Genomic DNA, 17,670 nt, shown 5'->3' on the forward strand with positions numbered 1-17,670 from the left:
TGACACAATAAAAATAATTATTTTGAAAATAAATAAAATTATGTTTATCTGTTTTTGTAAACAGACTCTTCATACGTAAAATACCATATTGATTCTATACATTCAATAATCTGAATGAACATCTGCTTTAACATAAGCATAAAATCAAAACAAATAATAATAATAATGTTAAAAACTATTAAATTGATTGTCATTTTTCAGTTTTTTGTGCACCTGTACAGGGAAACTACATGTCAAAGTAATTCATATGGCAAATATTTACTAAGCACACAGAATTTCACAAATCCTTCTCTCATTCCTTAAGCAAGAAACATCTCCCCATTGTGCTTCATTGATCCGTCCATTGAAAACAGCACAATCTTCACCTTCAGGATACTCAAGCGATATGTAGTTATCTGGTTCAGCTGCCCATAAACTCCGTAAACTGACACATACATTTTAAGAAAAAACAATGTTAATGGCTTTATCCTGGCTTATAGTTATTTGCACTAATCCAACCAAGTCAAAAATTGAAGAGAAAATTTAAATCCCGTCAGACTGCATCACACAAGATTTCAATTGATACTTGCCTATGATTTAAGTGGGTGTTGTCCACCCACCGCCACTTCCCCTCAGTCTGACTATCGGTCAGACCACTCCAATATAATGCTTTTGTTTTCATTTTCAATATCATGCCAGCAACATATTCCTGCATGACAGATACATCATTTACAATGCAGATACTACAGTATACATATTTTAATATGATGTGTAGTAAATAAAAAGAATTACGATCTCCCTCTATACCTGCTCCTCTTTACTATTGATGATCACCAGGTCTCCACCCAGAGCCTGACAGCGTTCCCTGCTGCTGTTCCAGTTCTTCACATCCGTAGAGAAAACATAGAATCTGCCCTTGTTCTTGAACCACATCTCAGTAAAACCTTTGTTACAGAAATTGACAAAACATAATAATAAGTAGTAATAACAAATGTGATTTACATCTAAAATGTGACATGACTGAGTAATGTTTCACTTGCTTTTTTCTGGACAGTTATGTGCTGCTGTCCAGTCTTTATTATCCTTGGGATGGATCCATATGTTCTGTGCATTGTGTTCATCATCTAGTTCTTCATGAAGCACTTAAATAGAGAAACAATTACAACACATGCAAAAATCGTCTCTGTGATATCATGTAGAAGGAAACGGTGTGGACTTTATATACAGTACCGGGATCTGTGCAGTTTGTTACTGGCTCGCAACCATCACTGTAATCTGTCTTGAAAATATGATCATGCATTATACAGTCCCTATCACAGTGTGAATACCTACACATAACATCAACACTACATGCAAGAGAAAGTGCATATTTTCATATAGTATATCTGATAGTCAATCATCCAAGATTATAAAACCTGAATGCATAAAAATAAGAGACATGCAGCGCATTTGATGTGTGCTGTAATTGTAGGTGACACAGAAAAGGTATATTGTTTTAATAATGTATAATAAATAAATGTTTTTATTCTTTTAAACACATATTCTGGTATTTGTATGGGTTCATGTAAATCATGAGGTTACTCACGCAGATATACCAGCACCGCATTAGCCACCAAAGACAGGAAGAGGGCAACAAAGAGAACCACAATACCGCCTCGTTCATCGCTGAAGCAGTTTTTATCTAAAAAACAAGTTTAAATAACATTCAATAAAATACTCAAGCAAATCAGTGCAATGTATCAATACAAAACAATTTGTCCAGATTTACTTGATGATCTTGACTTGGTCTTTAGAACGGTATTGCAATAAATATTCTCATGCATGTTGTGCATGCACAGAAGCAAGGACTGAAGTGTGGACCTTGCAAAGCCAGAGAACTTGTTATATTTCCTGTTATCATATCCTGTCAGTTGTTTATTGGTTGTTATGGGTACTGTCTTCAATACGGTGTCTCTAGCCCTGTTTCTTTTTTTTTCAAGGCAACAGATTTGGGTTACTAATTACAATTTATTTATTGTACTTGGCCATTAAAACACTAACCGTGAAAATGGCCCAGATTCAATATTCATTCCTCCGCACCATCTGCACCAAACCCCACCCTACATTATAGGTTAGTGGGTTAATATGCGCTAGGTTCATGGTTCAGGGCTGGAAGTACATACAGTAATTTCATATTTTTACATACTGTATAATACATGCATGACTGTTAAGAAACTAATCAATGTAATAAGTCAAATAATAGAGCAGAATGGGAAAGACTTGAATGTTGAAAAAAGATTCATGATCTGGCGTTGGTATCCTTTTCTTATCAATGTACCCTCTGTGTTCACTCTAAATCCATAACCTTTGGATGTGTGCAATGCACAGAGAGGATCTAGTTTTCTTTTGAGCAGCAGTTACATTCAGTTATTTAGCACTTCACAAATGAGGAACATCACAAGAAGATTGTTAAACAAGATCGACAGCATCTGCAGAATCACACTGCCAAGGTCCAAAAGACCCTAGTAAGACCCTATGCAATTGGTTGGATCTACCATATCAGGAATGTTGGTGGTAAACTAAATTAAATTTCGGTAAGAAAAGATTTCCTGAATTTTAGAAACAATGCAATGTTTTGATATTGAAAACAGTGAAAATAATGGGGACAAGTAGATGAAAGGCATGAGATGTTTTTGTAAATAACAAATAAATAAATAAAATGACAATCTAACTATGCAACTAATACATGGCGATCTATGCTGAAGTGTTGCTACGAAGAAGTGAACTTTCATCAGACAAAGTCTGTTCCTGTTCACAGTTCACAAAAGGTTCTAGAAAGTGTTAAAACTTTGAAGCTGTGAAAGCAACCACACCCCATTTTGTATGTGCAAATAAAATATTAGATTAAAAAAACGCTGAGCTGCCCACATACATATTTTTTTTAATTCAACCAATAAAAAAAGAATTACTTAAAACACCAAAATGTTAACTGTGGGGCAAGTTGGGCCAGATAAGTCAGGGCAGGTTTCAGTGGTTGAAATACAGAACAGTATTGAAAGGACAACTGTTCTCTTGTGTTGAAAAGCACAAAAGCAAATTACAGTTATATGATAGATTAAGAGTTAAGAGTCCATTCGCAAGTGTCTTGGGTGAGTCTAGTTCATCATTCAACTGAAATCTAATTTGAACATCTCTTATAGTGAAACAAACATCTCACTTCTCAAAAAGCCATGCAGTACAATTTTACGCATCACTCGTGTGAGTATCACACATTAGATCCTTAGCAAATACCACAGATCTGAATTGTAGCTGCTCTTCATTGCTTTAGATCATGACCAGGTCTCCATTCCGGGCCTGACAGTATTTTCTGCTTAGTATCCAGTTTATTAATTTGTCATGGAAAACATAGAATCTGTCCTTGTTCAAAACCCAAACCTGAAACATTTTGCTTATTACTTAAACACAAACACCGTGATAAGATCTATTATATTTCACAAAGCATCCACTAAATTAAAGTATCGTATGTACAAGGCAATGTTGAATCTGACATACCTTCATCTGAGCAATGCACCAATGGCCTGTTAAAACTAATATCTTTACAAACATGTCAACACAATGTATAGTTCCCTCCACCGGGGTATCCCTGAACTTTGTAGACCTGGCTCTAAGCTTCTCCACAGGGCATTGCACGCTCATGAAACTCTGCTGCTTACACAATAAGGAAAAGGAAGTTTAAAAAAAACAATATACAGAAAAAAAAACTTTTTCAGGTCAAGAGGATTATTTCACCAAATGTACAGTACATAAATGAATGGGATGCTTTTCAATACTGACTTGAGCTGTTTTCAAAAAACGACATTAAGAATAAATAACATATTTTATTCCAATATACTTGATCTTGCACCATGTACAATGTATCTAGCATTTAGATTTTGACAACTCAAATGACTTAGAATGTAATGCAAAGAAAACACATACTTTAATCTTTTCCTGTTGCGTTGTTTTAGTGTGAAACACTATTGATGTAAATGTTTTCAGGCATCTTGTGACAGGGAGGTGTACAGTGTATTAGTTAGGACTATATTTGAGAGGTTCATTTAAACTTAACACACTTCCCCATCGTCATTTCCAGACAGCAGATTTAAACATTTAGGGTCAAAAAGACATTGGCCCGGTTTCACAGACTTAGCTTAAACCAGGACTACGCCTTAGTTGAATTAAGATATTTATGTCGCTTTTATAAAAACGCCTTATAAGAATACATTACTGGTGTGCATCTTGAGACAAAACAATGGCACTGACATATTTTAAGATATTTCTGGGCAAGTTATATTGAGTTAAGACCGGTCACACATTCATTTTAGTCTGGGAGTAGCCAAAGTCTGTAAAAAAAATCTCAAGACCACTAAAGCAGAAAAATCATAACATCCTATTTATATAGTTTAAACTTTACACCAATATGTGTACGAAACAAGAAATGCATTAGTTTATTTAATTAAGGATAAAATGAGACAATTTTCCATTAATGTGATCCTATGAGAGGCATGTCCACAGATGAGACGAAATGGTAAAATGTAACATTTAATTGCAGTTTTGTTGACCACTGGGATTTGCCAGATTGGATGTTATAATCTAAATTCATTCTTTAAAATCACCATCAAACACTACATACGTAGGTAAATAACAATTCAAATCGTTTCCGTTTGTAGAGAGTTTGTTCACACTTACCACGAGGAACACTCACACTACAGGTCGCAAACTACAGAGCAAAGTCACAGCAGCTGCTACTTTTTATTTAGCACAAAAAATATACATGTTGACATCTTTCACTCATTTCATAAAAGCTGAAAGACCCGATTTTAGTCGCTGCCATTGTACATACACAACCAGTTTCCTCAAATCCCTCTTCTTTTACCCTATAACTATGAATACCACAAGTTTAGAGTAGATACTGCCGGTTACTCACAGATCTTTACTGCTCTGGTACTATATGTTCTTCTGTTTCCTAAAATGACACCGCAGCTCTGAACCTCAGTCATAAATAAGTTTTAAAGTGTAAATATAGTTAGGATATTCACACATCCTTTAGAGCAAACTTTGAGTTGGCAAAATCTATTTTCTAAGACACATCACAATTCATTCTTAACACATTTCTTCGCATTTGCCCAACCTCCCACCCACCCCGATCAAAACAGTTTTCTCAAAAACATAGTTATTGCTAATTTTCGAACCCCTTAACCTGCCAGCTGTAAAATGTAGATTTAATCACTGTCAACTTGTAGATCTTCTAGGTTTTTCTCTTGTATCCTTAGTTATTTACATAGGTGCTTATATGTTGGCAATACTTGAGAGGAAATCACAGGCAGTTAAGAGTCGAATAAGCAATGAACCGATTAGAGACGAAAGACTCAAAGCAATGACAAAGCAAAACCAAGACAAATAGATTTCTCACTGCGTACCGCACTGATTGGTCAAAGTATGTCAAAAGAAAGAAGAGACGGTTTCCATGGCAACATCTAAGAAAACGACCAAAGAAAATCATTGACAGCAGCCCTTGTCATGTCCATTTTGGGTGTTTATTATCTCACTTGACTTTTGTTATTTGTGTTCACTTGTCTTTTGATTGTTTCATTATATTCTTGTCTAAAACACTGAGGTGAATGAAAGTTTTCATTCTTTTTTTGCAAAAGCACCTGCCGCACGCCAGGGAGTGTTACAATGAATGAGTTGGACCACACTTATGGGAGCGTGTCTGGTAGTTATGTATAGGTGGGTTTGCGTGTCTGTGTGTGCGTGCCATTAATAACAATCATAACAGATTAAAGTTCCTCATCTCTGATGATGGTAATTACAATGGCTTTGGGTCCATGCGCAGAGAGAGTTTAAGAAAAAGAAAGATGGAGCGAGCGAGAGAGAGAGAGAGAGGGAAGAGAAAATATTATCAATCAAATCCTCTCTCATCCTGGCAGCAGTAGTGCAGGTCCAAAAGGTCAAAGTTCAAATGGGCGGTGAATTCTTCATCCTGAAGCAGGAAGTCCATTAGTAGCATCTGGCAGGTGGTCAGTGCGTGATGTCATAACTTGGACTCACTGCGAGACCGAGGTTACTGATGGTAAAATGGGTCACTGCAGTACCAAACCCACCTAGAAATGAACACAGTTACACTTTAGGCAACTGTATAGTAACTTTGATGTAATAAATGGCAAACAAATATCCCGGCTTTGTGCGACAAAGAGCTCTCATGTTACCCAGTGAAAAAGATTTAAAACAATGGCCACCTTGTGCACATACTTAAAGGTCCAATGTGTCATTTTTGTGGAAGATCTATTGACAGAAATGCAATATAATATACACAACTATGTCTTCAGAGGTATATAAAGAATGTTTCATTATCTAAGATATGTTTTTATTACCTTAGAACAAGCCATTTATATCTACATATACGCGGGTCCCCTTACATGGAATCCGCCATGTTGTTTCTACAGTAGCCCAAAACACAAACTGATCTACAGAGTGCGTTTCGTTAAATATGTTATCGCCTTCAGCAAAGAAACAAAAATGTGACGACATCTTAGTTCTGTGTCAGCCACCGTAGTGCTTTGAAAGGGAGGAGTGGAGTAAGCCGTTGGTTGCAATTTGCAACCTCACCACTAGACGTCGGTGTTCTGTCAAATTGTTCTACCCTGTCAGATTTTCCTACCGAAGGGCAAAACTTAATATACAGGTAGGATGATTTTACAATGCAAAATAGCCTGTCAGATAGTCCTACCAGCTTAAAATAAATACATAAAATAAGTTTACAGCGTAAATACCTTGTCAGATTATCCTACCAGCATAAAAGAAACATGTAGGATTAATTTACAGCGCAAAACCCTATCAAATTGTACTACCAGTATTAAATAAATATGTAGAATGATTTAACAATGAAAAATAAACTGTAGCAGTATAAAATAAACAGGTAGGATGATTTTATAGCGCAAAAAATGACGTAAAATTGATGTGCGCATGCCTGGTAGGATATTCTGACGGGTAGGAGGAAATTTCAGGACACCAGCAAATTTCACACACTAGACTCTTAAGAAATGATTTTCTTTTCACTGAAAATGTGCACCTTTTCTGCGCCCATGCTGGGACATTTCCAGTTGTAGAGATAATACTGCAGATTTCCATCTCCAATGCCAAACTTGAGCTTCTCCAAAAATGTCTTGTTCTCCATTAGGTCCAGTGCATTAAAGACATCAAATCCTTTCTGCAGGGGAAATGAGACATGAAAAGCTCCAATAAACACACACAAATATATATGTACTGCAGAATATTTTATATATATATATATATATACTGTATATCTCGTCACTGTCGGGCGGAATCCTCGCATCTCCAAAACCATTATTTTTCAGGAAATTAAAAAAACTGCATATTTTTTGAGTTATTAAACATTGTATCGTTAAAGTTGGTATTATACCTTATATTGCTATCATATACTGTTGTGTACCAACATTAACACAACATTTCCCCAAAACCATGTTTAATCGGAGATACAAGGTTTATGACTTGGGAGCAGGGAGATACGAGATTACGCTGTCATTGATAAGAATGGTACGGACACAGACGTCGCAGCAGCCAGCAGTGTTCATCAAAATCTGCGGTCGCGTTGAGCCTTTTAACAAGAGACGAGGCTTTAAGAGCTAATGAAAGCTAATGATTGTGGTTACATACATCTTCCTAAACTCTACTTAAACGTTAGAGCTATGAGTGATGCAATACCAAAATAAAACGTTAAACAGGCTGTCTAATATAGGCGGAAATTAATCTGCACGCAAATAAAGTCGGCGGTCGCATTGAGCCTCTTGACAAGAGAAAAGGCTTCAATTTTTAACCAAAGCTAACGACTGTGGTTACATGCATCTTCCTAAACTCTATTTTAAAGGTTTAAGAACTATAAGTGATGTAATACAAAAAACAATGAGTTGACTAGGCTGTCTAATAGGCGGAAATTAGCCGAAACTTATCTTCGTGGCTCACGGGCTTCTTTCTGCACCGAAGCATTACAGCTATCGATTTTTAACAAAACAGGCCTACTCAAATGTATCTAACCTAACTATTTTCACTCGTTATTGTCCAAAAAACTTTCAATCAGGAGACATAAATAATGCTGAGAGGAGTGAAGAAGAGGTGGAGTTACGAGACTTCTCAGACAGTTGAAGTGTCCAATGGAGTTAAGAGATTTGCTCTCAAGCTATTTTCAACACTTTAGATTGGTTAATAATTTGTAAAAATAAAAGACCCACATGGGGACTGACCAATAGCATCGATTTGTGAAAAAATATGAAATTGACCAAATTTGGACATAGGAGGTTTCCGCCCGACAGCGACGATATATATATGCGTATTTAGATAAAAACAATTTCCGTTTCATTTTGTGCAACCCAAATTCCAAATGAAAATATAGTCTTTAACTTGCAGAAAATTGAAATAGACATACTTGTCAAAATAACAAAAAAGATGTAACAGTGAATAATAATGCTGTGTAAAAACTTTTGATAATTTTGGTAAAATATCCAGTCACTGACCGACTTGGCAAGGATGAGAGCATCTCCCATCAGGTCCAGCAGGGGTGTTGTGGTGTGTACGTTATAGAAGGAGTACGCTGCTTTCAGACTGCGGTGCACAGGATGGTTCATGATGGTGGACGGCAGTGTGTAGAAACTCAAGAAGTCAGTAATTTTCCCCTCTGGATTCTAAAGCACATTAAACTTCATTAATTAGCCAATCAACTCAAAGTATTTGTGACCTAGTATTTAAACAGTACATAGTTTACTAGTATATATATAGTTGTGCTAAACATTATAAGCATAAAACCACCACTAAAAGGGGTTAAACATGATTTAATATTGTTATATTTCATATCATTTTTATTATTGATATTTATAATTTTTGTTTAGTATTCATATTGCTTTACCTGCAGCACTAATGCATTAATGATATAAACATAATGCGTTTCCCCTCTAGGGACTACAGCTTTCAGTGTTCCTAGGGGCCGTTTTGAGCAACAGCGAGAGATCTGACATAGATAACACTCAGTGTACCTTGAAGGCTTCATGAGTTTCATACCTCCACTACATAGGTGTCAATGATGTTCTCCTGAGGCAGTAGCCAGTGCTGAACTTCCTCTGGGCTCATGACAGGCACCAGGTGGAACTGACTCAGGTACTCCTTCAACAGCCGATGCACCACTGGCACGTCCTTAACTGTCATCGGCCTCAGGCTTGAACTCTTGGGAGCCTACAGAAGAATAGAATGAGAAAAAACAGGAGCATAAGCATTTTCTGAGAAACAAGAGAACATGCAGACGGACAGAATCTTTATATTTCATGTCTTTTCCTATGTACATAATATATTTTTTAGAAATTCGTTGTTTACTCAATCATAATGTTTTTGCTGTTTGTTATCACATGACTATTAATGTTAAGGCCCCAGATTAATTGCTTTTCCATTCATACTTCAATAAATGACACTTATTTCTAAACGAGACTTATTTCTATATTCAGTTTAATAAGTTCAGGATAAATGGAAACCAACATTTAAGAAGTAACATGAGTTTATTTCAGTTCATTTTCACACTTGAACCATTAAGGTGACAGTGACGCAAAAAATGAGGAAGTGAAGCAAATCACGAACAGAACAAGTGGGTTATTATTAATAATAACCTCTTCCTGGTCAGCATTTGTTTGTGGGTTTGTAAGAGGATGTTGATAGTGAGAACTAGGTAAGAAAGGTTCATTAATATTAAGGTTACATAAGCATGCCAGCACACACCTCTGGTAGCCGGTAGAGCTTCATGGTACGTTGCATAGTCATGTTCCTACTCAGATGAGAAAACTTCACCTCAATCAGTTTTCGTGGGTTCAGTGATCGATGCCAGTACCTACACATTCACACATACATCATACAAACAGGTAAAACAGCAAGTAACGGGACATATGGGTTCTTGAAAATGGGTGCAGCTTTTTGACTAATTGGGTCTAAGTTGTAATTTTCACATTTTTACACTTTCCTGGATATTTACAATTTATTGTCTATTTAAGCTTTTCAAATTCTTGAAAAATGTATGTTAGTTTTCACTTTATTATAAGTATATAAGAAGGCCTTGTGTACAAATATCTCTAATCATAGTAAAAACACAGAGGGTTGAATTTGTGGGTATGATTGAAAGATATGCGCCCCCTGGAGGAACATTATTTAACTAGTTATGAACCACAAACATTTGCTTTCCGATACATCACCAAACTAGACACTGAGGTCCTTGTGAATCCCGTGAGAGGGTGTATGTGTCTTACCTGCAGGTGCCCACAGGTTTGGGCAGTACCACGCCTGCAGTGTACACAGCTTGAAAGATGCCCTCCAGGTTGACCCGTCTGGTGATCTCCCTGATAAGTACCGGAGCCACTCGTTTCGAGCGAAGTTTCTTATGCACACACAGAAAGTTAATCTCCACCATTTTCTTCTCTCTGGAAGGATCAATGAGCGGATATGGGTAGAGGGCTTTGAGAAATCAATGATGTAAACATCGCACTTCAATAAGCAACTTGTTAGCATGTTATTTTAGCTCACACACATTTACATTTTGCAGACGCTTCCAAAGCGAAAACAAAAATGAGTGAACACTTGTCTTTTTGAAAACATGCTTTAGAGAATAATACATCGATAACTGTCTGTGTTAAAAAAATATATATACTGTATATTGTTGTTCATTCTCTCTTTTGCTTACTCTAGAATCCTCCTAGTAGCTTGGCCTTGTAAACTAACGGTACTGTTTGGCGTGTTGACAAAATGTTTATATGCTCTCCTACTTGTAAGTCGCTTTGGATAAAAGCGTCTGCCAAATGAATAAATGTAAATGCAAACTTAACCCTACACCGTTTCATCCGTCGCACGCGCCTGGCCCAAACTTAACTTCCTGTCTGTGTTTGGTTATAATATAAGTACTTATTTATAATAATGTTAATTTATATTAAAACTTTGATTGTAATTTAATACAATTAATATACAATAAAGTATCAACATTTATAGATTCTTTGCGGAGGTCTACCGGAAGTTAAGTTTGGGTCACATAACATTTGTTTATGTTGTTGCCGCTGAAACCATCTATAGATATGTGCTCATAACTGCTTACATGTCATAGATGCGAATGTTGGCTGGAATGGCACTGATGAAACCAACTAGCTTATGATTGGAGTTCACTCTCACTCCACAATGCCACTGAGGCAGCCAGCCTGGAGGACGCAGAGCCCTGGAGACAGATACATAAAAACAGAACTCAGATACATTTAAACCTAGATAAACCTTTAACTAGAAAAACGGTTCATTTGGTTCTCCGTGAAGTTTTTATAGTTCTTAAAGTTTTCAAAGCACACGTTTTTGCTTACCAAAGCAGAAACTCTGGGGAGTAATCAAAACGAAACATGTTGTCATCGTCCTCCACATAGTTCTCATTGAGAAGAGTGTACAACTCTTTTAGCTACAACAGAAGAAGAAACTGACTTGTTTCCCAGTGCCTGTGTAGTTTGCAGGTGTATATTTGCAATACTTGTATAATATGGGATTCCTTTTGTGCCAATAAGAATGAACGCAAACTTTTAAAAAACGAACAAAAATATACAATGTGAAAGGAAAAAAAACACTTTGATAATCAAAACAATAAACTCAATTGCAAGAAAGTGACATGATTTTCAAATAAACTGCTATTTTTCTTAACAATTTTCTAAGTTTCGTTTTTGCAAATAATAGTTTTGAATTCGCTGCTGGATTTTTCATTTGCGCTTTCCGAGTTTTCGTTTACGCTTCTCAATTTTTCGTTCGCCTTTCTGGCACAAATCTCACGTGTAGGCAGGACTTATGGCCGCTTTACGCTGATTGGCTAGTGAGTTTTTGATTGACAGCTCCCTGACAAGGAAGTCGATACTGAAGACAGTACAGTGCAATGAATCTTAGAGAACGATCTGCATGCTGTTATATTTATTGTTTGTACTACTTTCTTATTTAGTTAGTATATTAGTAATTGGTATTTGAAGTTGGTAAATCATGCGCGGTGTGGATCCAAGCGTCCTCCTCATCCTCAGGTAAATTAATGTAATTCAGATAATAAAGAAAATCGCTAAAAGTTGTATTCCTGTACAGTAGCAATTCTGTCTTTACTTAGCTCGTTCATTGAGTGCTTTATACTTTCTGTCAGGTATTATTTTATGGACTGTAAGATTATTTTCTTAAAAAGGAACAAACAACTTGCATTATAACATCCAATAAAGACATGTTACAGATTATTGGGTTGTGAGAAATGAACGTGCTAAATGAAAACATTGCTGCATAGTTACTGTACAGACATTAAAACTTTTAGCGATTTTATTATCTTGGTTACATAAATGTACCTGAGGGTGACTTGTGTCCAGCTGAGGAGGAGGATGACGATGTCGCTCTTGCAAACAGTCTCCTTTTAAAGAATTAAGTCCACTTATAAGTCAAGTACTGTATCTTTCTTTTTAAACTCATGGTGAATGTACAGTATTATACCCCTTTCTTTACATTCACAGAAAGTACACCTCATAAAACACTACCAATACATTCAAATGACATTTATGTTTTTTAAACGCTACAACAAAACACATTCATAAGGTGACACAATTAGAGGCCTTCAGAATGTTTTATTAATTTAGTCTGCCACTTGCAAACAACAATTTCATTACGTATTTACACACCTACATAAAACAGGTTAAAGAAAAGCAGAAGAGAGACTTCTTAAACTATAAACAAACATTTAAAGATAGAAACGATACATAAAATGCCACCACGATTATAATCTATAAATTAGAAATATGAACTGGAAGCATAACACTTTATTGTATATCTCCTCAAAACTCACTAGGCATCTCGTTTTCCTGATATCATTGTAGGGCTGTGCCGATAAACGATATTATATCGAATCGCGATAGAATGTATTTCAAAAACGATGATAAGCTATTGGCATTTTGACTCGATATGGATTAATCTTACAGTCAAACAGAACGCAGAAATAAACGCAACAACAGTCAGTCAGCGTGCAGCTTTTAGCATGCGCGTCAAAGTACAAAGTCCATTTCATACTGCACTTGGCAAAGAAAACTCAACATGAGGAGGAAAACATTACTGGAAGCGGAAACAAAGGTGAAACTAACCTCGAGTTGTCATCACGCGGTTTATCAAGTGTCTTATTTTTTTTTCGCAATCGCCGGTTAAACAAAACAAACTTGAGGCGCAATTGCAAGCAAGTTACTTCGAAACTCAAGCACAAACGTTTTTATATCCATCGTTAACATATCTGCTAACATGAGCTGGTGCTTATGAAACAAACCAGCGCTGCCCTGTACAGATTAGAGATGTAATGAAGTGAGTTTGTGTGCACATTAAAATATTGAACCTTGTATGTAAGATGCTTGCATGATTAAAGAAATGTACTACAGTTTATGTGAGATGTCTTTTTGAAAGACTAAGGTTCACTGAATGCATTGAATAAAAACCCACTACTCGAGCAAGACGTTATTGCAGCGTTATGTATGTGCGCAGGTGCTGAGCCAATAGCGTTCGAATGTACGCAGTAACGGAGCCCTTTCATTGGTTGAATGTACTGAAGGAACACTCCCTTTACTTAACGAGTCAATTGAGTCAAAATGAGACTGAATGAACTGGTACATGTTGTTTATGGCCTAATATCCTCTGTGTTGCAACAGTGCATTAATTTAATTGAATTTTAACTGGTTAAAGGTTAACTTTTGTTAATAAACTGTATTTAAAATAGATTATTTTAAATACAGTTTTGTAATTAAATATATATCGAAATAAATATCTTTATAGATCAACATAGAAAAAAACTATCGAGTTTACTTTTTTGCCATATCGCCCAGCCCTATATCATTGTAATGATAAATTATAGACTGCTGTCTTGACGGCCTCTAAACCCATGTACTTGTAAAACCTGCGTGTGAATATGGCTATCGTTATCTATCCTGTCTTTACTCGACGTTAGCTTGTTGTTACGGCGTGATAGAGCCTGGAAGCGTATCCTACTTTTAAGTGCGTGAAAGTTGGCAACCCTGCTAATATACTTACAAAATAAGAAAGTAATTTAAGTACAAACACTAAAACAATACTATACAGAAAACCGCAAGCAGATTGCTCTCTACTCCGCTGCACTGTCTTCAGTGTCGACTTCCTGGTCAGGGAGCTGTCAATCCAAATCTCACTAACCAATGAGAGTAAAGTGGCCATAAGTCCTGCCCACACGTGAGTTTGTGCCAGAAAGGCGAACGAAAAATTGAGAAGCGTAAACGAAAACTCGGAAAGCGCAAATGAAAAATCTAGCAGCGAATTCAAAACTATTATTTGCAAAAACGAAACTTAGAAAATTGTTAAGAAAAATAGTAGTTTATTTGAAAATCATGTCACATTCTTGCAATTGAGTTTATTGTTTTCATTATCAAAGTGTTTATTTTCTTTCTCATTGTATATTTTTGTTCGTTTTTTAAAAGTTTGCGTTCATTTTTATTGGCACAAAAGGAATCCCATAGTATAAAAGCCTCATGGAGAGATTGTCATACCACTGCAGCGTTTCCCAAGTCAAGAGCGTCCCAGACGAAGCCCTGTGGGAGGCTGTATGGCTCGTCTCTTATGGTATCTTTATCTGCTTCAATGCAGCCATGTGATGTCACAGTCTCTCCTTCACAAACAAACAAACAGGTCTTAAATTTGCGAAACTTAAAATCAGTGCAAAATGAATTGAAGATCCTAAGCCTTAAAGGGATACTTTACTAGCAAATCAAAATTTCCCAATGTTTTCCTCATCCTCTGCTCGTTCTTTGAGCGATGGATGCACTTTTTGGAGCTTCAAAATGTCAACACACATTCACTCCTATTCTACCGCTTGAAAGTAAAATGATACGTGGTATTATAACTCCGACTGCGTTATTCTTCAAGAAGAAAACCATATTCAGTTAGGATGCGTAAAACAAGGGGAAATTTTGATTTGCTAGTATGCCTTTAAGAAGCCATAAAAATAAAAAATGAATGTGACAGAGAATATTAGTGTAAAGGTTCAATACCAAGTTTAGGAACTGGCTGAGTGTCCCAGAACTGATAACTGCGACGTGTGGCCTCTTCCATGGTTTTAGCTGGACCCTGACCCACTGAGAAGAGCTCTATGGCCTTTTGAATTTCCTGTAACTTATCGGCAGGGAGGGAGTTTACCTGCGAAAAGAAAAAAATTAGTAATTAAACAAAAATGACTGTGAATGCATGCACCACGTGATGGTTATATCATGGTTGTCAGGGTTTGTTCTGCATTACAAATGTTTAAGCAGACACGTAAATCACAGTAATACCACCATGATACAAAAAACTGAAATTTACTTGGTTCTTTTTTGAGTTCAATTATTCTTTTCACAGATATTTTTTGAAGACACACAGTCAAACACAGACACTCACTTTGGCCAGCGGATCTTGTACTTCATCTGTGCTTCCAGATTTGTCCTTGTTCTTTTTCTTCTGCTTCTTTTTCTTCTTCTTGGCACCTGCGTCACCCTTTTCCCTGCAGGTCACATGAACCCAGTTGACATGAGCGGCTATAATGCAAGGCAATGTCCACTCAGCACTAACTGTGTGTGATTCCGGTGAAAGGGGACCAGACATCACCCCAATGAAGCCATTACCGTTTCTTAAGCTGTCAGCATTATTTTAGACCTGAACTTCTGACTGGTGTAAACGAACGCCATGGAACACAGCTTTACATTTCTAACAGAAAACGTTGAAGGCGTGCAAAATAAATGTTCGATGTTATTGGTATAGTGCAATACAATTGATACAATACAATATTCATCTCAATTGGTGGACAAAGTAAATTTATGACGCACAGGAAAAATACATTTTACTGAAGTCTAACAGAGCACGACGTACCTAAATGAAATTGGATGACTGCAACACAGCAAACAAAGAGACGGCCAGCTAATCTTATTATTGTTCATGGGGGAGAAGTGACAGCAATGAGCCACATTTGTTAATGGGGGACAGATGGTCCATCACATGACCTGCTGAAAAACGTGTGTTTTGTTTGAGGGGATGTGGGATATGACAAAAAGACTGATGGAATAAGGGCTTTGACAGGATTTATCCAGCTCTGGTTAGACGTGCTTTTGTTTTTCATGTACTGCATGCAACATTTATTTGCATATTGCTTCAGTACATAAATGCATCAAGATGCCCTCAGAACATAATGGACGATCGTCTTTGTACATTTGTATGGAATGGTTGATTTATGATTTAAATGCCGTTGCTACTCTACGGCATGTATGACTAAACTAAAATTAACCCACGTTAAAAGCAATACAGAAAATATCATATTGATGAAGGTGGACGTAAATTTGATCGACCTGATATTATTTCAAGAGTAGAAAAACAGGAAAGAGGCGAATCACGACAGGACACGCGATGCATTCATTGTACGTGATTTTCGGCACACTGCCATTTTTTTCCATTCAGAAAAATCATTTTGCTCTCAACTGAATAATTTGACAGAATTCCGATCTTGAGTGAAAAAAAAGCATAGGCCTAAAAGTTGAGAAATTGCCTTTCCATGTTTTCAGGGTGTAAACCCCAAAAAGCAGGCTATGATGAAGATTTCGCAGAGGAGCTCCGTGTACTGAAAGTGAAACCCACAAATGAACACGCCTGACCGACCGAGAGCAAATTAGTAGCCGGATAAACGTTAACTAATCCTGCAGTCAAGCTAACTACGTTAGATCCTGTCAAACCATCGGTTAGTGACAGCGGATCCATGTGACTAACATAGTGGACAGAAAAGGTAATCAAGACATGCATGACTGGCTTTAAAAAGGCGATTTTGGTTGTTTTATTGTCGCGATATTTTGTGATAGGACATTGGAGAGAATAATTATGTAACCGCGAGTTTACATATGACATTTGTTTCTTTTATCCAACCCAGGAATACGATGAGGCTGTAAAACTGCTCTCGTGAATGCCCATGATCCCAGAGAATCGGCCATATGGGTTCGTCCACTTGTCTGATTGACGGCGCCTGGGCCAATCGTTTTCAAGATCGCCCTGCCAATCAAACGAGTCAGCCAGTAGCGCAACACCAGGGGGCGGCTTCCTATACAGTTAGCGTGCTTCAACCTAGCGATGCAAGGGCCCTGTGTTTCAAGACCGACAGAAGGACGGTTTTACATTTGAACCTAACAACAAAACGCATGCAAGCTCACCCATCATCAGAGTGATGTTCTTCATTTTCACAATTGCTGCAGTGTCCATGGTCCTCTTCTACCTCCGTTTCTTTCTCCTGGTTCGGTGCTGTCTCATTCTCATCCGCCATCTTTAACTAGGAAGTGAGATCTGGCCCTGCGCTCTCACATACCTCAAAACTATTGGTGGACTGCAGCAAGGTTTGTTGGGATCTGTAGTTGTTTTATAGCTCATCCTTTATGGGATTCCTTTTGTGCCAATAAAAATGAACGCAAACTTTTAAAAAACGAACAAAAATATACAATGAGAAAGAAAAAAAACACTTTGATAATGAAAACAATAAACTCAGTTGCAAGAATGTGACATGATTTCTTAACAATTTTCTAAGTTTCGTTTTTGCAAATAATAGTTTTGAATTCGCTGCTAGATTTT

General features: G+C 36.9%; 2 protein-coding genes across 2 annotated transcripts; both read right to left on the reverse strand.

Moving 5' to 3' along the window:
- Positions 1–76: 76 nt before the first annotated feature.
- Positions 77–4,078, reverse strand: LOC130561287 (perlucin-like protein). Its single transcript, XM_057345505.1, has 8 exons — positions 4,071–4,078; positions 3,511–3,536; positions 1,565–1,660; positions 1,210–1,254; positions 1,020–1,121; positions 787–923; positions 570–688; positions 77–424 (listed from the first exon to the last, which is right to left on the reverse strand). The coding sequence occupies exons 1-8, from the start codon at positions 4,076–4,078 to the stop codon at positions 262–264; spliced, it is 696 nt and encodes a 231-aa protein (XP_057201488.1). The 3' UTR covers positions 77–261.
- A 657-nt stretch (positions 4,079–4,735) lies between these two features.
- Positions 4,736–17,392, reverse strand: nmt1a (N-myristoyltransferase 1a). Its single transcript, XM_057346724.1, has 12 exons — positions 17,259–17,392; positions 15,469–15,571; positions 15,087–15,231; positions 14,586–14,704; positions 11,385–11,476; positions 11,132–11,248; positions 10,296–10,466; positions 9,775–9,883; positions 9,070–9,240; positions 8,529–8,696; positions 7,070–7,207; positions 4,736–6,101 (listed from the first exon to the last, which is right to left on the reverse strand). The coding sequence occupies exons 1-12, from the start codon at positions 17,366–17,368 to the stop codon at positions 6,081–6,083; spliced, it is 1,464 nt and encodes a 487-aa protein (XP_057202707.1). The 5' UTR covers positions 17,369–17,392; the 3' UTR covers positions 4,736–6,080.
- Between the last annotated feature and the right edge of the window lie 278 nt (positions 17,393–17,670).

Source organism: Triplophysa rosa, linkage group LG11 (assembly GCF_024868665.1).
Source record: "Triplophysa rosa linkage group LG11, Trosa_1v2, whole genome shotgun sequence".
In the NCBI taxonomy this organism is placed as follows: domain Eukaryota; kingdom Metazoa; phylum Chordata; class Actinopteri; order Cypriniformes; family Nemacheilidae; genus Triplophysa; species Triplophysa rosa.